Here is a 20,225-nt window from a genome sequence, read left to right as displayed (position 1 = left end):
TCACTTCTTCCAGAAGCCAAGTGGGCTCATTTCAACGTGGATATTCACAGTAGTGTGAACAAAGCATTTTTCAAAAGACAGAATTTAGGATCCTTAAAGTCTTCAAACTCATTTGTTTAGTGATAATACATTGGGCAAACACTGAAGGCATCTTAAGAAAAAAAAAATCAATTTTGGTACCAAAACAAAGTATTAAATGAAAAAAAAACCCTCATTTAGGGTTGGATGAAACATACCTGCTCTTGCACTTGTAATGAAGGCTTCTGTTCTGAAGGCTCTGTGCTTTCTGGCTTTGGAGGATTTGAATTCTGTTGCATTCCAGAACTTGATATAATACTTAGGTCACTAATCTGATTCTGAAGAGGAAAAAAAAGGAAAAAAAATTAATATAATACATGAGTTTCAGTCTACATTTACCCACAAGACAGTCCTGTTTACATGGCACTTGGGACTGAAATACAGATGAGGTACAAAGCACTTATTTTTGTAAGCCCTGTGGAATTCACAAATATTATTATTTATTTTAGGAAATAAAAGTCATACCAAGACATCCAGAATCTGGTATGCAGTCATAAAACTTTTACTCTTTATTATTATAAGAAAAGCAACAAGAAAATACAACTGATTATACTTTTTCACCAAGAACAAAAATGATACATTAAAGAAGAGGTGGGCTTTTCACACCCTGTATCTGCACTGGCTGCTAACAGAGAAGTTTGTTACACTTCATTCAATCAGGAACCTAAACTAGAACTTAGGAAAAAAAAAATCCTGTCAGAAAGTACTCTAAATGGATAGAAAGACAGCTTGTCTTTGGTTTTCTGCAAACAAGACAAAACCAGGCAAGAGAGTTGCATTATAACACAGTATGTTTCAGCTGGATTTGACTTTCATCTTTAATAAACATAAAAATAAACAAATACAGATATTCTATTACTCTTAAAATCACCAGAAAAACCCAGACTGTAGAATAATCCAGCTTTCATGGGTAAACTACACCTGATGCATATGATAGAGCTCAACCATTGGTACAACACATACACACTGCTCTGGTATCCTACCCAAAGCAGTAAAATATGGGTTAAATTTTCTAGCAAGGGATTAAAAAGCAATCTGAGCTTTATTCTTTTGTTTTCAAATTCTAACTGAAAGCAATAAATACAAAACCAAGCCTACATATTGTGATTTAAGGACAGAGAAGAGAAGCAGGCTCTCGCATCTTTCTGACTTTTAGTCACTAACTTGAAGGTCAAAACTCCTTGTGCCTGAAAGGCTGGAGACCTTTAAGTAATAAAATCAGGAAAGGCAGAGTCTTCTTTTCACTAGAGGATAAGCTGCAGTATGTTTCCCTACTCAAACTGAAATACAAACACAAAACCACACTATAAAAAGCATCCATTCACTTCATTAAAAAAAAATCTCAGAGTTCATTCATTTTCACATATGGGCTTGATGTAGTGTGTACTTGAAGGATTAAGCTGATTTGGAATCCTAGATTAAAGCACTCAGACCTTCATAAATCTCTTTTTCACTCCCTCTGCCCCCTTCTCATGCTGACACTCTGCCAATCTCATGTGGGCTGCACACAAGGATTACTGTATGATCCATCTGGAATGTACCAGCAGATAAGTACTTTCTGCTCCTAAATACAAATGCATGCATAATTACCAAGTGCCATAAAATTATTTAAAAAACAATTAAGTCAGGAAAGGTCTCTCAAGAAGGCATATTCCAAACAAGTTGGTTACTTCATCACGTTTACATTGGCACACTTTGGCTACAAGAGCTTCGAAATTGATGTGCCAGGGGTTTGTTGCTAAAGCTGAGGTGGTCAACAGAACATTCTCAAAAGAAGTTTGCTTGAAACGTGACCAACATTGTTCAGATCTGCTTTTCTGACAACTGTACAGCACTACAGTAACAGCAGGCTCTGATGGATCACCATGGACAAGTTTACTTATGGTTCATGTACACACAAAAAGGAAATGAAGTAATTATTCCAGTTTTCCTGGTGTTCTAAAAATATTAAGAAAGAAACACACACATATACAACAATAAGAAATAAAGATACAAAGCCCCCAATTTTAAAGTAGCTCTGCTGTAGCCCATGCCCTGCCTATTTCACTGCTGTATTATTGGCACCACAGATATTGTCTGTTCATTAAGATATCTGCATCTGTTCCTGATCATCAGAATTTTACTTGTCTACAGAGCTTCATCCATGATGTTTAGGAACTGTTTACAGCAAAAGCTTTTCAGTACTCTCATATGAAAAAGATCTGAAAATTAGAAGAGAAACTGGAATATCCCAAGTCATCCAAGAGCCATCTGTTGGAAATGTGCATTATCCAATACTGCAAGGACAAAGAGGGAGAAAAGCTTCATCACACCCAGGAGGGCACTACCAAAGCAGTGCATTCCTGTGGTATGGGCTTTTTCCTTTCTTTGCAAAAAGACTTCAATTTCTTCAAATCTGTCTAGATTGATACAGCACTGAAAGATGAATCACATTGTGATGTTTCCTTCTGTGATCTCACAAAAGCTGCTACCTGCACAATGCTGGCTTTCACAGAGACACCTTCTCCCCAAACAGCACTGACACACATGCAGAATGAATTTTGTTTTCATCTGTATTTTAAAGCATTAAAAGAACATAGGAGTGATTTCCAGAGATGAGTATCTAGCCTGGGTCAAAGATACTGTGTTGTTTATCACATTGCCCTGACCTCAATGTACATCAGACAGTGACAGGTTAAGATGGCTCATACAAGGTTTAATCCACATGCTTGATCTCTTCTCAGCCCACACTGTATGGTAACCATCCAGAATCTCACAAAGACTCAATTTCAAGTACTCAAAGGAACTCTGCAGCACAAGGAACTCCTGGAAGGAATCAGGCCCTGTACAAATGTGCTCCCTCTTCTCCCAGGAGCACAGGCACAGAAGCCAATGGTTCTGCAATGCAATACTCACACATTGCTTTACTATGGCACATTCCTGTATTATTACTCTGGGGAAGAGGCGTGTTCAGAATCTCTGCTTCCATTTTTGGATCTCCCACACATTACCTTTATATTCACCCTGCCTGTATGAATTTGGTCCTCATGACTATATAAAGTAGTTTTTTCTTAAGAGAAGTAACATTCCTCATTATGTAATCTTGTGGATTTAGCACTGGCAAAGGATAACAGGCTTTTCCTTCTGAGATGAATTATTTTATTAAAGGGAGAAACAGTAGGCAGGACACAAGAAATAAACTGGAGAACAGAAAGACAAAGGAACAATATTGTTACACTTAGTCTATAGCTAATGAGAAATATGCTTTATAGAGTCTACAAACAAACTGAATGTCAGTCTCTAACACCACAGTTTATCTTTTGAGACTAAGAAGAGACAGATGCTGTTTGGTACAATTTTTATTTGCTATTCCCAGAGACAAGATTTTCTCACAGCAGGAGAAATCATTATAAAATGGGTCCACCCTTCTACACTTTAAGTTGGACCACATGATCGGGATTCAATCCATCTTGCCTGATATCAGAGAAGGTTTCCTAGTACAGTGCTCCTGAGGGAGGGAACAACACATCACTCTGAAAACAAGGCTGCTGGAACTATTGCAGACACTGCCCACCCTTTAAACCAAGCACAGCTGATGTGCTAAAAACTGGTTTCCAGAAAAGAGACATTTACTTACTCGTTCATACTCATCCTTGGCTTTACTAAGCATCTCTAGGATGTCAATGGGCCTGTTTTCATTGCAGCCATTGGTTCTGCTGGGACTTTTTCTGTCCTGAGAAACTTGCTGCGACCTCTGAGCTTCTTGTTCAACCACTCTGTAAAAGGAAAGGAGAAACAGGATTTAAAAATTTAACTAGAGTTAACATCTTGCAAAAAGCAGTAAAGAAAAAAGTACTCCCAGTACATTAACCCATTTTTCTGCCTGACTAGAAGCCTAACACATAGCTGACCAAAGTTACACAAGTTTTCATTTGCTACAAGGTTCATACAAGACAAATTGTCAAATGGTCTGCACGATTTATGTCCCATTCACAGAGCACTGGTCTGTCTCTCTCAAAGTTTGCCTACAGCAAACACTACTCCTATAAAACTCTGATGTTTAGACATTTTTACAATGAAATATGTGGACATCCAAGCATGTGATACACAAAAAGCACATGTTTTACACCATACACTAAGATACAATTTTTACTCTTTACTTCCTAACATGCCAAGTCAAGCCATGTCATTCAACAAAATCTATTACTACACAGATCTAGTTTAGGATGAGGCCTACCATTATGCAACAGAGACAATGGGAAAGAAGAGAGCTGGCTCACACCAGATGTCTCTGGAATCAGTCTGCAAGAAGACTTAGAGCAAGTTACCCCTCACACCCCCACCTAAGGCTCTGGAAAAAACAGCAAACCATTTCCTCCTCAAGCTGCCCTGCAGTGATTCCAATTACCTGCATTACCTCTGGCCCCTGGTGCCTATGGTTCATTCACCACTTCTACTCCACCTCTGCCTGCCTCAAGTATCCAAAATCTTCCATCTGAAGGATAGGTCAGAGATGCAAGAAGCTGATGTGTACCTGGTCATTTCATTAATAAAAATAAAAGCAGCATATACTCCTAATCCATATGCAGTTGACAAGATATACATGGCTGTGCAGTGCGCTGAAGCTTATCCTCTTGAAATAAACACACACCAGCCTGTAATCCCTTCTTTTTTAAGCCTGCATTAATCAAATATGTTAAGAAAAAACAAGCACTGTAAACAGGGCAGAGCTCTGGAGCTGGCATGTCACTTGAGAACTCTCATGCTGTGGAACTGATGGCTGAGGGGGGAGCCAAGAGGTGCCATCACACCAATCACAGAAAGTGTCAATCATCCCAGCCTCCAGTTTCTTTGGGTCAGTTAGGATTCAGGACAAACTGTAGATTTTATAGGCTGCAATTATTTATATGTACCTCTACGTTTACATTTCTGAGGAAGAAACAGTTTGCATTTTGGAAGTTTCTTCCCAGTTTTCTAGCTACCAAGCTTCTTTACTTCACTAGAATTTAGCTAAAAAGGGTTAGATTTGGCTTTTAGCAATTCAATGTTGCTTTCACAATTTTTCATCATACAAGCTGGTTATTTAACCAGCTCCTGATTACTTCCAACCTTCTCTGTAAGCAGCAATCACCTGGCAAGGTAACTCACAATAGGGAGGCCAATGTAACCCTGATAATTTCTGAGAACTGCAGCATGTGCTCGTTTGGATGAAGCAGCTCAATACTCCCCAAGTGTTTCTATGGTGACACCCTGAGAGAACATTTTGTTCTAGCACCTCATGTGGTCACCCAGTCCTGGCTTAGGACCTCTCTAAACTCAACTCCAAAACTAATGATGAGAAAGAGCAAGGTAAGAGAATCAGAATGCTTTGCTGAGATGTTAAATGCCAGCACAATTGTATAAGAAAAAAGAAACACTTCAGTTCAAGGGAAGATTCTGGGCAAAGTGAAATCACACAAGGTGCCTGGCAGGCACAGCAAAGGCTTCACTCTTGAGACTTTCCTTTTGCCTTAATTAGCTGGCCCAGAAGGTTTCAATAAAACATCCTCCCCTGAAAACAGTACTGATTGAACTCACAGCAAAACACCTTCAAGGAGTGCAGGCATTTCACAGAAATGTATCATAAAAATTTCTGAAAAACAGTTCATACTATTTTTCTATTGTTCATTATGAAGTGTTTGTTAAAGTTTAAAGTTTACTTTCTTTTTGAAGAATAACAAATTCTCTTCTCATCTAGGTAACTGTCTAATAGTTTAAACTCCATCTTCTGTCTTGTGCACATTACATTTCAATGGTGGTGATGGAATATAATGTGAAACTGTATCCCCAGAACTCTGAGATTCTTTCCCAATTCTTGTCTGCTTCCTGTATCTCAGAAGCCTCTTGGGTCTGACTATTGAAAACAGGGTAAAACAAGCTTATAAACTAAACTGAAAATAAGCCCCCCATACAAACTTACAAGTCAGAATGCAATAGTTTTCTCAAATATTTGAAGCCCTCCAGTTTCTGCCCTATTTCTTCTAGAAAGGCCATCTCTCAATCAATCATCTTGACACAAATTAATTGTTTCTGAAATCAGGAGTTTGACTCCCATGAAATGTTTTCATTTCAGAAAATTCTAGAATTCGTAAAAAAAAAATCTGTAAATCAAATACCGAAATACCCTTCCTGGGGGGAAAAGTCAACTACTGCAAATCTGTCCACTGAACATGCTCCGTGTGCAATCCAGGATTAAATCTTTTTTAAGCAAGGCCTGCTGTTTCTTTCCATTATATCAGATAGTGGAAGAGGCACATATTCCTTCAGGGACACAGTAGCTGCTGTGACAGTTTGTTGAAGAAGATCTGGAGTTACAGCATTGAAAATATACCTGGCACAACCTCACAGAAGGGCAGGGGGAGGGAGAGAATGTGAGAAGTGAAGTCTGTGATTACAAAGCCTAATTTACTTTTCTTTTCAAAGATAAGCCACCAAAATACAAATGGATGGCCTGCAATCTTGTTAACTCAGTCTGGCACAATAAGGTCAAGTTAAATGCAGGGAAGAGAATGCAAATCTCCTTGAAACCTTTTATGGTTATGTTTTGGAAGTGCTGAAGTATTATAAAGGCAGCACTCTTTCCTATCAGTGATTAAGAAAAACTCCACCTTAACAAAAGGGTGCAAATCCAAATTTCCACCCCAAAGACAAAAACCTACAGAACAAAATTAATACTCTTGGAAGAAAATGTAAATATTGCAATCCAGCCAAAGGGGTAAATGTGCTTTATGGACTGCTGTACCATGGCCAGACTGGCCTGTTACCTGATCACACTTTTTAGAGAGTCCTGAAGTATCTGTAGCCCATCATTTGTGCTACAGTGACCAGACCAAATGGACTCAAGGTTTGCTATCTAAAGTTAGATCTGCACTGCAGCTGTGAATATGGTAGAGTTTGACGGGTCCAGCTCTCTCTCACACTTCAAACATTAACTAATGGTTTTAGATTAGAAGAGAAAGCCATGTCCTTCTGATGCTCTGTTTCTAAAGAGGAGAGGCAGTAGATGTTTTGTTATTTGTTTTGGTAACAACATCCAAGAGTCAGTTTCACACAATTGCTTTCCATTAATCCTTAGATACAGACAAACCAACTAACAATAAGAAGTCCAACATAACTAGGAAGAAAAAAATAAAAGTGGGAAATGGGGTTATCAGGATGAGAAAAAAAGAAAAAGAATTTTGAAAGGTATCTTGATACCAAAGTCTGTCATTTGTGTTTTCTCTCACTCCTTCTGTGTGAAAATAATAATTTATTTTAAAAAAGCCAAATAACCCACACCAAACTCCCTACACTAAGAAATTAGAATTCAGCTTAAAATATCTACATTGTGACTAGTTTTCATATAATTAAATATTATATATTTCCATGTAATTAAATTGTGCAAGTCTTCAGGATAGCCTGACTGGCAAGCCCTGACATGCTGCTGAAGGCATGCAAGAGATAAGAGGCTTCAGGAAAGCAGTGTGATAGCAAAGAGGAGCAAAGCTGAGAATGAGGGATGAGATGATAGCCTGGGTAGTACACCTAAACTCTGCATTTTAGCAAGAGGAACTATCCCAAAATCCAGAAATCAGCAACACCAAGCTCTTATTATTTCAGTTTTGCTTACACTCCCAAATCCACTATAATTCTAGAAAATTCTACCTAGTTCTCCTACTAGTTTTTTGTCTCTTCACTTTAGTCAGGAATAACAGCTAAGTCTTATAAAACCCAAACAAACCACAAACTCCAAGAAAAAACCAGCTCACCACAAAACAAGCAAAAAACCCCAACCATCATTTATTTCATTACACTCTCTGCATTAGAAAATCTTTTGCCAGCACCCCGCAACAAAACAGAATATAAAATAACACACAGGGCACATAGTTGCTTTCTTTGGAGAATGCCAACTAATAATTCAACTCTTTAAAAAATAATTTAATTGAAAATTTTAATGCTGCGGTTTTTTTAAAAACAAACCTGTAATTTTCATTAGTTAAAAAAGCTTGTATGAGCAAGTATGTTTTATTCTTCCATTTTTAGGAGAGTAAGGAAAAAAACCAGACACATTGAATAATCTCTAGAAGGCCCCAGTACTTACTTAGCCATGAGTTTTGCTATTCGATGACAGTCATTCTTGTCATAAAACCAAATACTGTAAATTGACACTAGAAAACAAGAAAAAAAGCAAGTATAAGACAAAAAAAAAGTAATTAAATCAATAGCAAAAAACCAGGAGTCCATTAGATCTGCAACATACAAATTTCCATCAGTTTCCATTGAAATACTGTGTGTCACCACCTACTATTTAAAAAGTAATCAGAAACAGCACATGTGCAAACCTAAATACAACTTCAGTCAGATTGAAAGGAAGAACTATAGAATCTTGATACTGTTAGTAAATAAAAGTGGCAGGAAAATGTTTTAACCAGCAGGTGCCTTCTCACTACAGTTGCAACCTCCTCTTTTCAATTGACTTTATAATTTAAGCTAGGCCAAGCAATATCCATTTTAAAAAAACCACTGATTTTTAAATATGTCAAATTCAAAGACCAACATTAACATTTGGATTATAGCATGACAGTTCAGTCAGAGCCTCTCTGGAAGGTTCCCTGTCCAGAAGGAAGCAGTACCAAAGCTCCCATCACACAGTCACATTCATGGAACAGCTTAAAACTACACTGATAGTGACCCCTGCTCTTTGAAGGTATCCAGGACAAAGCAGTGAGAGCAAAAACCTTCCAGCTCAGCAAGACAGCCTTTCAGAATAAGTAAAATTCCACTGAAAATTTGCAGAGCTGGAGCTTGACCACTGAGCTCCATCAGAGGGAGAAACTCTGTCAGGAGTGCCAAGAGCTGCTCCTTCCCCAGCAATCCTCCCAAGGGCCTTTCCCCACACAGCAGCTCCTCTCCCCACTGCCCCCAGCTGCACCAAAGCCACAAAGCTCCACAACTCCTTTCAGAATTGTATTGAATGCAGCCCACAATGCAGGTTACCTTAAATCTTAGTTCATCTATGAAGTTTGTCAATGCATAAAGTGCTAGAACATCGAAGGCAATTGGCCACTTTACACATGGTACCATTAAAGTATTTCAATTTCTGAAAAAATGCATTCAAGCTTTTTAAAACTCATCTTTATACTGGAGTTCATGCCAGTGATTTTATGTAGATGAAATCACAGATTATAAATACACCTAAAGTGAAGGAAAGGACTGTTAAAAAAATTTACACAACCATTTCCCATTAGAGGTAGATTTTTATTTCACAGTGAAATCCTTTTTCTTTCTTTACTCACTTTTTTTCCTTCCACAAGATACTCAAAAAGCTCAAGCAAAGCCCACTCAAAATAATGTCAAGTCATGGCAAAGAGGACAATTATTTACCAAAATTTTTCTGGCCCTTCAACTTATTCCAGGTGTACTTTGCTGGGCCAAAATCCTCAAGAAGTCAGTTAGACATCTCATTTCTAGAAGAACATCCGAGGACAAGCTGAAGTTCATGACTTTTCTTTCTTTCATTAAATAACAGCTGGATTAATTTGGGTGTTTAGAGGTTCCAGCTTAAGTAATAGATAACAAAGCTTTTCAAGTCAAACAAAGAAATCAATGCACAAAAGACATAAACCAATAAAAAAGCATTTCACACATGTAGCCAATGCTTATGAAATGCTTCTATTAAACTTCACAGTTTAATACAACTGGATTTTCTGCTGCATAGAAACCTACAAAGTTTTCAGGTTGCTACATGACTAAAGAAGTAGCTCATACTTTAGCACTGAAGAAAAGACTTCATTACCAGACAAACTGCCAAGAGGACACCGCTGCTTCAAAAGCATACTTGCTGAAGAAATGAAGATATGGAACTTACAATAATATTTAAATGGGAAAAATTATTAAAGTCACACTCAATTCTGCCAGAAACAGGCCTAGACAAGACCACAAGTAGATCCAAATCTCAGTTTGGTGTAGAGTATGAGGCTTTTTTCCACTTTGTACTACTGGCAAGCAATCACAGGGAGTCACTGCAAAACAATTTTACACAATATCACGAAGATGCACAGCAGATTGCAACTTGGGCATTAATGTAGGTACAGGCCACAGGCTGGAATGTTTATCTTCCTCTTTCCAAGAGTCCTCCTGTACTGCCAGTTCAGCTCCCTTCCCCAGAAGTGTGTGTCCCAACAGCATTACTGTTAGGATATATTTGCCTATACACTGCACTTCCTTCCATGCATGCAACTTCAATTAAGAGCGTCCTTATAGCAAAGACAGAGTTGGCTCTTACCAGCTCCTTTTAAATATGTGATTTTTTGCTATAGCCAGCATAAACATTAGCTGAATATTCCCATGTCTGATGGCACCTTTGTACTGCAGTTCTTGCAAGAGTTTCACCCAACAGAAGCCACCGAATTTTTCCTTTTAGCTTTTCTACGCTGAATGCTGGGCAGCACCTTTAGCAATCAAGTAACAGTTGTTTGTAACCATCAGCAGCAATTCTTTCAGTAGGATTCACACTGCATTTTGACACCCCTGGAATAATGAGTAACCCATACCACAGACAAATCAGGTTTCATAAAACTAAAAGAAGTCATCCATTTTCGTAATCTATGTTCTTCTCTGATATATGCAATTTTTGTTAGAAACACTGACCCATTAATATTTATCTAAACACATAATAATCAACTTCTCTCCCAACTTGTCTGGATGAATCCTTAAAACCTGATTAAAACTGAAATGGGAAACCAAAGAGCTTTTGAGAGAACAGAAGGATTATGGAAGACTTCCTGCTCAAGCCTAACAGCTGAATAATACCAAAAGGAAGGTCTTGGACTCTTCTATAATCTGGATTAAGAGTGGGAATAGCCAAGTGCCACTGCGAGACAGAAGTCTTGTCCTTGGCAACATAAAATCATAAAATGAAGCTGCATCCCCAAATTGTAGTTTCACTTCACCTCTCATTTTAAGTAAGCAGCAAGAGGCAGTGTCCCCACCCTCACATTTCCACAACTTTTTTAACCCATTGTACCCCAAGGGGCCCCTCTCCCTCATGTCAGCTGGGTACATTCTAGTCCAGACCAGATCCTTGATCCCATTTCTGCATCAGCTTCATGAAAGGCTGTTGGAGCATAAGAGAGCACAAACAAGAAGCTTGGGACACACAGGAAGGGAAAACTTGGAATGGAACTGTGTGCCAGAGGAGAGGAAGTGCACATGGACTCATCAGCACTGCCAGTTTCAGCAATTCCAGACACTGTCACTCCCTTCCCCAAGGCAGTTTAGCCATTTGTACAAATACCTCCTCAACTCATTCAAAGAGATGATTTGCTTAAAACTTCCCTTAACTATCAGGAAGAGCTGGTAGAAGGGAGAAAAAAGTTTTATTTTACAGGTCCAATTTTGATGTTGCCATACAATGAAGCAGAACAACCGAAATGGAGTTTTTCAAACTCTTGAAAGAAAAGGACTTGTATTTTGAAAGCCCTCCTATAATGTAACCATGGAAAACAACCCCATCTCACTTCCACAAAGAAAAGCACATATATTGCATCATTTTACACCTCAAATAGAGTTTGAGGCAAAATGACATAAATCTCTCTCTCTTGAAGCTCGTATTTCCTCTAGTAGCAATGTCAGCTGAAATGCCACCTCTCCTCAGTCAGTCAGCTCTGTATCACTGACATTCTTCATATTTATTTCCTACATGTAGATATTAGCCTGCCACATAGACTTACAAACCATTAGAATGAATGGGAAAAGTTCCTCCCTTTGCTGTTGTTTTCAACACCTAAAGGCATTTCACAAATATATCACACAGCACAATTCCAGAAGCAGGAACATGGAGTAATTCAGCAGGTGCCAAGCAGCACCCAAGCTCAGGAACACTTTAACTGCCACCTGAGCATTATATGGAGGGAGAGGGATTGCTTCTTTGCAACCTGAACCACAGAAGAAAACTTCTTGCAGTTAGAGTGCTGTCTTTCAGGTCAAACAATGTATTTTTAGAATGTCTCCACAGTTTTCAATCATTCCCCCCCTCCCCCAGCTTGCATTGCTTCTTCTGCTATGAAGATATGAAGAAAAGGCTCCTTTCTTATCTCAGACTAAACCACTGGGTTAATGTGCTTGCTGGAGAGCCAGGCAGCCTCAGCAATCACAGATATGTTACACTTAATGGAACATGTGTGATAAGAGACTTTCCTTACAGCTTTGAAACCAGTCAGGAGCTCTTTGAAACACTTCTAATGCAACTCATTTCTCTTTTGCTGTTCAGGATACAAGTTGTTTTCATCAATAATACAATAAGACCAGAAGACAGCACTTTGTAACTGAGTTTTCCACTTTTATGTATAAACCTCTCCAAAATCCATTATTTTTGTATTACTCTTACCTTGGAAGTAAGGAGAAAAACCACATAACCACAAACAAAAACCCCACACCAAACAAGGACCATTTATTTTAATGCCCAACTTTTATGCTAAACATCTGTCTTTTCTGCACCATGGAAATCAGCCTGTCTGACCTCCCAAGTGAACTGGCTTGGATTAAAAACCCTTTTTATCAAGGGCAACACCACCGATACAAGGGAAAAGTTATAAATGAGAAAGGCTCAGAAGACTCTTTCCTGCAGACTTTAGGAGGTAAGTTCAATACTGCTTAAAACTTGGACTAATTTTCCTTAATTATTAAGCAAACTATTAACTAACAGCTCCAGATTCTCACATTACAGATTGCAAGGAAGTACTAAACTTCAGACTTGGCTGTTATTACTGTTACTGGCTGAACTGCATGCATTTTTCAAAACAGAGTTTAACATGCTTTCCACAAAACACAGACAAGAGAAAACAAGCTTGGGTTCATTAAAAAAAAAAAGTCAATGGTATTCAGTATTTAATGAACAAATAATCTGAGTTCTCTAAAGAATGTGCATGTGTCCAGAGGGAGAGTTCAACAAGGATCAAATATACCCAGCAATACCTATTCCAGACTAGGAAATAATAAAATGTGGAATATAATTCCACATTATATTCCACATGTGGAATATATTCCACATTAAGTGTGGAATATAATCTCAAAACTTTTACTTTTTAAGAGTAATTCCAGTTTTAAAATATGTTACAGTAAGTCAAACAATCTCTTTTCAATTTGGTAATTTCTTATCTGTTTGTGTTTGCTGATATTTGCTTTCTTTAATTCTTTTTAACAGTGAAAACAAGAATACCTTTTTTCTATTAACTATTGCAAGTGGTATAATGTCTCACAGTTTCTTAGCCACATTCTTATCATCTTTCTTTTAGGGTCTTATGCCCAACAAAATAAATGGTGTAAGTCTTGGGGCAGCGTTATATCCAACTTTTTGCATTTGGTATTTTTTTGGGGTTAGAACCACATTATGTAGCCAAAATAATTTTGAGAACAAAAATTCTGGAGTGAGGAAAGATTTCCCCATTAAAAGCTGAAATATGAAAAAGGTAGGATTGGGATGGAGGGGAACCTCACAGAATAATAACAAAGTGATCCAAATGTCTTCCATTGTGCTCAGAGAACAGCAAAAGGCAGATATAAGAAAGGTATCTGCTCTCCTTCCAGAATGCCCATGGAAATTTGCTTCATTCCCCCACCCTGCCAAAAATGGGAGGATTCCCCCCAAGAGCTGTGAAAATCAGTAATTTCCCATAAGAATAAAATGGCAATTACCCAGTCTCGGTCTGAGAGGATGAAAATGCCTCTGTGCAATTGGATAAAGTATCTCATGTCTACAGCTTAACAAAGTAACTTCTGATATGCAGAAAACCAACAATTCCTTTGTATAGCAAGAGTGTTTGAAGAAATCAAACTACAAAAGAACAGTAAAACCCCACCAAAATATTATGATCTAGTATGACAGGCAAATCATTCTTACAGCCTCCAGCCAAGCAAAACCAATGTTTGTAGAGTGCTTGCAAAGTTCCTCACATAAGTCATCAGCAGCTTGGAGCAGGTTACTCACTGTCCCAGAACTGCTCTTGTGCTGCTGAAGACAGAAATGCCAGAGGTCTGATCTGCTGCACAGAACAGACTTGGCCTCATTTTAAGTCAAGACAGAATCCCAGAACAAAGTAAGAACATGAAGTTTGTATAACAGTAGTACCACATTGAATATAAATATTGTTGACATGGAACCTTCCCCAAATGCATGGTGACACAGTTTTGCTTTGATCATCTTCCACTGTTTCTACCATGCCCTGGTGAAGCACAAATCTCTATTTGTTACTGATCCTGTTACAATGTAACTACAGAGGCACAAAGTACCTATTTGTCTCTGACAAACAGCACTATTAGCACGATTTTAGGTTTTTACTGGATAGTCTGAGCCATCACCCATGTGTAAGCTAAGGAAACAGAATGAGCAGCTCAATCACTTATAAAGGGTTTCTAATGATGACAGGAGATTTCTTCAAGGACACAGTAAAAGCCACTCTACAAGACACAGGGTTGTGTAAGAGAAAGCTGCTCCTTAGACAAACTAGCTGTCCATCCTCTTTCAGTCATTAAGGGCTCTCAGAAGAACTTCACCTTAAGCCATTAGAGACACATGACATTAAGCCCTTGGAAATACACATTATAGTAACCAGTGGCTAAAACCTCTGATTTGAATTAGCTCCAAAAATGCCAAGGTTTTTCATGCCAGCAAGCAATGAGTGGAAGTGGAGATCCTTCTGCATGAAGAGAACTCGGACAAGAATCCCCTGATCCACCCAGACAAACAAAACACACACATGTTGAAATTTGTCTGCAAATCCAAATTTGCCTGCAAATTCACAAATACTGTGCAAATAGAGGCAAACAGCTTTAACACAATTCAACCATATAATTTGTTTTCTAACTCTTTTAGAGGACAGAAAATTTAGAAAACCTTATGTAACAAAAATAATCCAAAACAAAATAGCTTAATGCAAAATGTAAGGGAGTAAGTGATGTGGAAATTATAAGGAATAAAAAGCTTAGATGCCATTTTCAATGCTTTTAAGCTTGTATTTGAACAAAGTGAACACACTCAGAGGGCACAAAAACTCATCTGCAGTTTATTTGTGGCACCTGAGAAAATAACTCATGACATACTAACTGCATTGGACATCTTCCATCTGCAATCACTGGAGATAGGATGGGATAATGAAAGAAAGGAGAGTTTCTGACCAAAGTATTTTAAAATGTCAATGGCAAAGAAATAAGAGGAAAAAAAATACTGATGGCTTCAGAATGCAATTCCCACATCCAGTCTGTAATTTCTTCCTTGCTGACCTTTGTATGATTTCCTCCTTCCTTGTACTATTCTATGTCATCTCTATCCTAAACCCCTGAGCCTCCCACAGATCATACACACTTATGTCCCACAGGAAAAGGAGAGCTTTTATCAAGGAAAACAACTGGCTTCACACACAGCCTATACCTTCTCTGATTACAACTACCTGAAAGGAGGTTGTAGCAAGGTGCTGCTTGGTCTCTTCTCCCAAATAAGAAGTAATGGGACAAGAGTAAATGGCCTCACTTTGTGCAACTGGAGGTTCAGATTGGGTATTAGGAAAAGTTTCTTCATGGAAAGGGTTGTCAAGCCCTGGAACAGTGCCCAGGGCAGTGGTGGAGCCTCCATCCCTGGAGGTATTTAAAGGATGTGTAGATGTGGCACTGAGGGATGTAGGTTGGTGGTGGACTGTGCAGTGCTGGGTTAACGATTTGGTGTAATGATCTTAAAGGTATTTTCCAACCTAAATGATTCTGTGATTCCTTCCCTGGATGATCCAATGATCCTCTAGTCACTGTCACACACCATGGTGATTCCACAGCAGCTCCTGCTTCCTTATACCATCAGCAGTCCCACCAAATGAATCAACTTCTCGCTTCCCTTATGTCACCAGCCTCAGAGCTGCAGTTCTTTCCTGACACCTTCAGGTCCATCTTACCCCCACTGCCTCCATCTACAGCTCCCCTTCTTTGCAAACAAGCAATCTGCCTAAACACCCAACTCAACACAGTACTTCTCCCAGTCTGTTGCCAGTCACTTCCCTCACCTCCTAGACTTTTCAACTTACTGATCAGTTTTGACTTTTTCCTCTTTGTGACACTTATGGAAGGAAGATTGCTGAGATTATGAAACAGAGGAGATCATCTGCCTTAGGCTGCTCTTTGCCACCATGATGGAATCTATCCTGCTTCTTAGAGATCCCAGAGGTCTTCCATGGGGAAAAAAGGAAGGGATTAACATTTGACTGGTCTATTAGGTACACCAAAGCACAGCCAATGCAGTGTTCCCATCAAGGGGACATTCTGATGGAGGAGGGAGATACATTTAGATCAAACCTATAGATCATTAATTAAAGACCAGAGCAACATTGCACTTTGGTAGTATATTTGCTTTTTACTGAAAGCAGGCAGTGATGATAATATAATAGAACAGCTATTTAAGTAAATTTAGCATTGTAGACAGAAAACATCATCAGATATTTCACTGGAACCCTCCCCATTAGATTGTATTTGAAACAGACATCACAGAAATCAGAAGTGATCTAGGTTATAAAACAACCTGAAGTTTATTTGGATTAGAGAAAGTTATACTCACAGCTGGCATTTCTGTAGAGCAGAAAAGGTTCATGGAGCTGAAACTCCAAATCTTTATTTACTGGCTCAACCAGGTTGTGCATATTCAGTCGATTCACTATCGTAAAACCATGATAAGGAGAAGCTGACCTATTGTGTCAATTAAAACAAAACAAGGATTAATATCTCCATCAAGAGAAGTAATTTTCTGAAACCAAGTTAGACATTTATCTTCAAATTTCCACTGCTTTATTATGTGAAGATTTAGCAGTCCTGCAGTCCTGTTTTTCTATGCCATTTCTTGGCATGCCACCTAATTTCAATTTCAAACTACACTTACCTCAAAGCAGGATTAGGATTAACATTACAGTTCTACACTGTTAAACTGCTGAATCAAAGATACGCCTCTGAAAAATCTATTCAAAAAAACTAGGGCAGGTCTACCATTAAAATGCAAATGTATTCAATACTTGACATAAGATCATTTTGAGGAATTTCAGAATTTTTTTATTAGAGGAGAAAAACCAAACCACTTACACAGCACCATTACCTTACTGCAAATAGACATGACAATAAAAAAGAGCTGCTGTCTTAAATAGCATGAAGTACACTTACAGGGGGAACCATAAACATAATTTCCTCCTAAAGGGAGACTCTGGAAATAAGGACTTAACCAACCCAGTGTCCTGAAAGTAAATTATTCAGAATTATATAGTTTAGTGAAGCAATTTTTATTTATCTATATTTTTCCTGGACACCAAGTGGAAAAAGAGAACACTGAGCAAGCACTGAAAGTTCAAGACAGTTTTAGATGTGTTTTCTCTTGCTGCATGAATGTCCTGTCAGCACTCAACTGTGCCAGTAAACTGGTGTATAACCAACAACAGCAGAACAATCAAGGCAGGCTAAAAATCAGACACAATTAGCTGGTAAATATAAATATTTCTGTAACAATGTGGCCACCTTTACCTAATGATTTATAACAAAAATCTGTCAAGAGCTTCCAAGAACAGGGTAAACAACCATTACCATCACAAGTGAATCTCTTAATGCACCACAGAGAACTTGTTTGAAATCATCAGGTAGTGACACTGAAAGCTTTTGCTTTGGTTTTTGTTTTGACTTTTTTTTTTTTTTTAAGTTTGGTTCACTTTCTTACATTAAGTATTTCCAAACTGGGAGCTGAAGTAGCAGGAAGTGGTTACTCAAATCCCTACATAATGCCAGGATAAAATATTGTAATGACCAAACTATGACAGTCTGCTTCAGGATGGTTTAAGTCTGCATTATTTATATTTCTTATCTTCAACAAAGTGTTATTTCATTTAGATTTTTTTATTTGCCTATAATTTAAAACTTGAACTTATGATTGATTTTATGTGCTGGTTCTCCTCCTCACCCCTTTTACCTGTCCTAGAGAACTGGAAATTTCTTCCATTGTTTTGAAAGGAAATCAAATAGCCCCCAAAACCAGACACTACAAAATCTCTAGTTTTTGGGCAGCCTCAGCCATTTACAAAAATTTATGCCATATTCCAAGAGTAAATTAAAACATATTATTTAATTTCTCATCTCTATTGTTTTCATAATCAGCTTCATGGATTTTAGGAGACAAAAGGGAGACTTGGCACTTAAACTCAATCCACTAACAAATGCTACTGGATTAATAAAATAAGCTCAAAAAACCAGTTTTTGATGTGGGTACATATGTGGCATTCAGGTTTTATGCTTTCTCAGCAAGACTTATAGGGGCTTTTAACAGAGTTATTCATCCATGTGCAGAAATTATTCTTTTTGAGTGAGTACACAGCAGTTAACAGCTGGACAAGCAAAAAATGATGAGTATGAAAGCTCTGCAGGAAGCCATCTGGAGTTTGTTTTCTTAAGGAAAGAAAACAAACATCACCACCACTATATCCCCCCTCCCCCAAAAAAACCAACCCAAACCACCTCTTACCTTTTATACACAAATAAGGTCCCTTCTATGTCGGTTTTCTCCTACAAAGAACAACAAAAGCACTTCAGGGATGAGCTTGTTCACACAAGTAGGTTTTAGACACTGTTTTAATAAGAGACTTACAATATCCTTATCTTTCCATAAGGTTTGACATCACAGGCCTAAAAATATGCTCTGCTGTTTTCAGAAACTACCTTTTTTTTTTTTTTTTATTAGAAAGATTAGGAAGTTAAACCTACTGCCAAAATACTTTGCTCACTCTCTCAATTTGCCGATGTGATACACACAGAGCGTTCCACAGCCTTCCCCTGCCGGGGCAGGCTCCAAATCTCGCAGAGTTTGTGTTCCAGTTCTGCTCCAAGGAGAACAGCAGAGCACGGCTGGACCGGGGCCATGTCCCTGTGTCAGACTCCAGCTCCCAGAGCAATCCTCACCACGGGCATGTGCGAGGAAAGCTGCTACAGCTCCAGGGCTGCCCTGACACCGTGGAGTTCCCCGTATTCTCCTTTTAATGGCTCCGTGATGAACCCGGCAGTGGAGCCAAAACCGTGCTTTAATCAATGACGAACACTCACGTCTCTTAAATCCCCCTCTTCCCCAGCTAGGGCTCTGTGCAACAGGCGCGAGCAACAACAACAAAGTACGATTAAAAAAGAGAAAAAGCCAATGGCCACCAGCAGCCAAAGCGCCTTCCAGCCCCGGTCCGAGGGGGAACGGCGCCGCCTCCCCGAGCGCACACACGGCCTCGCCTCTCCCTCCTCCTCCTCCTCCTCTGCCTCTTCCTCCTCCTCTCCCTCTTCCTACCCCTCCTCCTCTTTCTCTCCTCTCCTCCTCGCTTGCTCTCTTCGTCTCTTTCCCTCTGCTCTCTCCCAGCACAAGCGGGGGCAACGCGCCCAAATCCCGAACTCCCCCGGGCGAGCGCAGCCCCGCGCGGGCCCCGTGCGGGCGCGCCGGGCCAGGCGGCTGCCGGGGCACGGGCACGGCCGAGCCCGCCCCGCCGGACTCACCCACTCGTTGTCCTTGGGGCTGAAGCTGTAGAGCGCGACCTGGCCGGTCACGTCGGCGATGCCGGTGATGAAGGGGTCGTGCCGGCGCAGGGCCGCCAGGCTCATCTCTTGCCCCGCTCTGCCCGCCGCCTCCATCTTGGATCCGGGCAGCCCCGCCCGCGGAACGGCAACAGCCGCGCCGGTGCAGCGGCGCGCCCGGCCCCGCCGCCGGCCGGAGCGCCCGGCCCGCGCCTGCAGTTCCGCCACCGGCCAGGGCCCACGCCCCGCCCCGCCGGGCCCGTCCCGACCCCACCGGCCCTTTCTCGGGCCCTTCCCGGGCCCCTGTTCTCAACTCGGGACCCAGGACCCTTCCCCGGTCCCCACTCTCCCTCCCCCCCCCGCAGCTCCCGTGACTGAGCGCTTGCAGGGTCGCGGGCCCGTGGCGGAGCCCCGTGGGCCTTGGGCCGGGCCGCACCCCCGCCGCCACGCGTGGGCAGGGCTGAGGGCAGGGCTGAGGGCCGGCCCTCGCATCTTGCTGTTATTTATTTACCCCAATAGTAACCCAAAGGCTCCAGGGTTTACTGCAGCCTGCCTTGGGAAGTGCAATGAGTTCGGTTACAGGTTCAGAATTATCT

The 20,225-nt window shown here is 40.1% G+C and overlaps 1 protein-coding gene across 1 annotated transcript in view; it reads right to left on the bottom strand.

The window, feature by feature from the left end:
- The window catches only part of DCP1A (decapping mRNA 1A), a 31,887-nt gene extending 12,141 nt beyond the window's left edge, over window positions 1-19,746 (bottom strand). Inside the window, exons 1-6 of the mRNA XM_066558260.1 lie at window positions 19,612-19,746; window positions 18,605-18,645; window positions 16,670-16,797; window positions 8,177-8,243; window positions 3,695-3,833; window positions 237-356 (exon numbers count right to left, since the gene is read on the bottom strand). Of these exons, the coding sequence (XP_066414357.1) occupies window positions 237-356; window positions 3,695-3,833; window positions 8,177-8,243; window positions 16,670-16,797; window positions 18,605-18,645; window positions 19,612-19,746 (630 nt within the window). The remainder of the gene's footprint in view (window positions 1-236; window positions 357-3,694; window positions 3,834-8,176; window positions 8,244-16,669; window positions 16,798-18,604; window positions 18,646-19,611) is intronic.
- Window positions 19,747-20,225: the final 479 nt, after the last annotated feature.

This window comes from Molothrus aeneus, chromosome 12 (assembly GCF_037042795.1).
Source record: "Molothrus aeneus isolate 106 chromosome 12, BPBGC_Maene_1.0, whole genome shotgun sequence".
NCBI lineage: Eukaryota > Metazoa > Chordata > Aves > Passeriformes > Icteridae > Molothrus > Molothrus aeneus.
The sequence above is the reverse complement of the archived record's forward strand: the minus strand, read 5'-3'. Positions and strand labels throughout refer to the sequence as shown.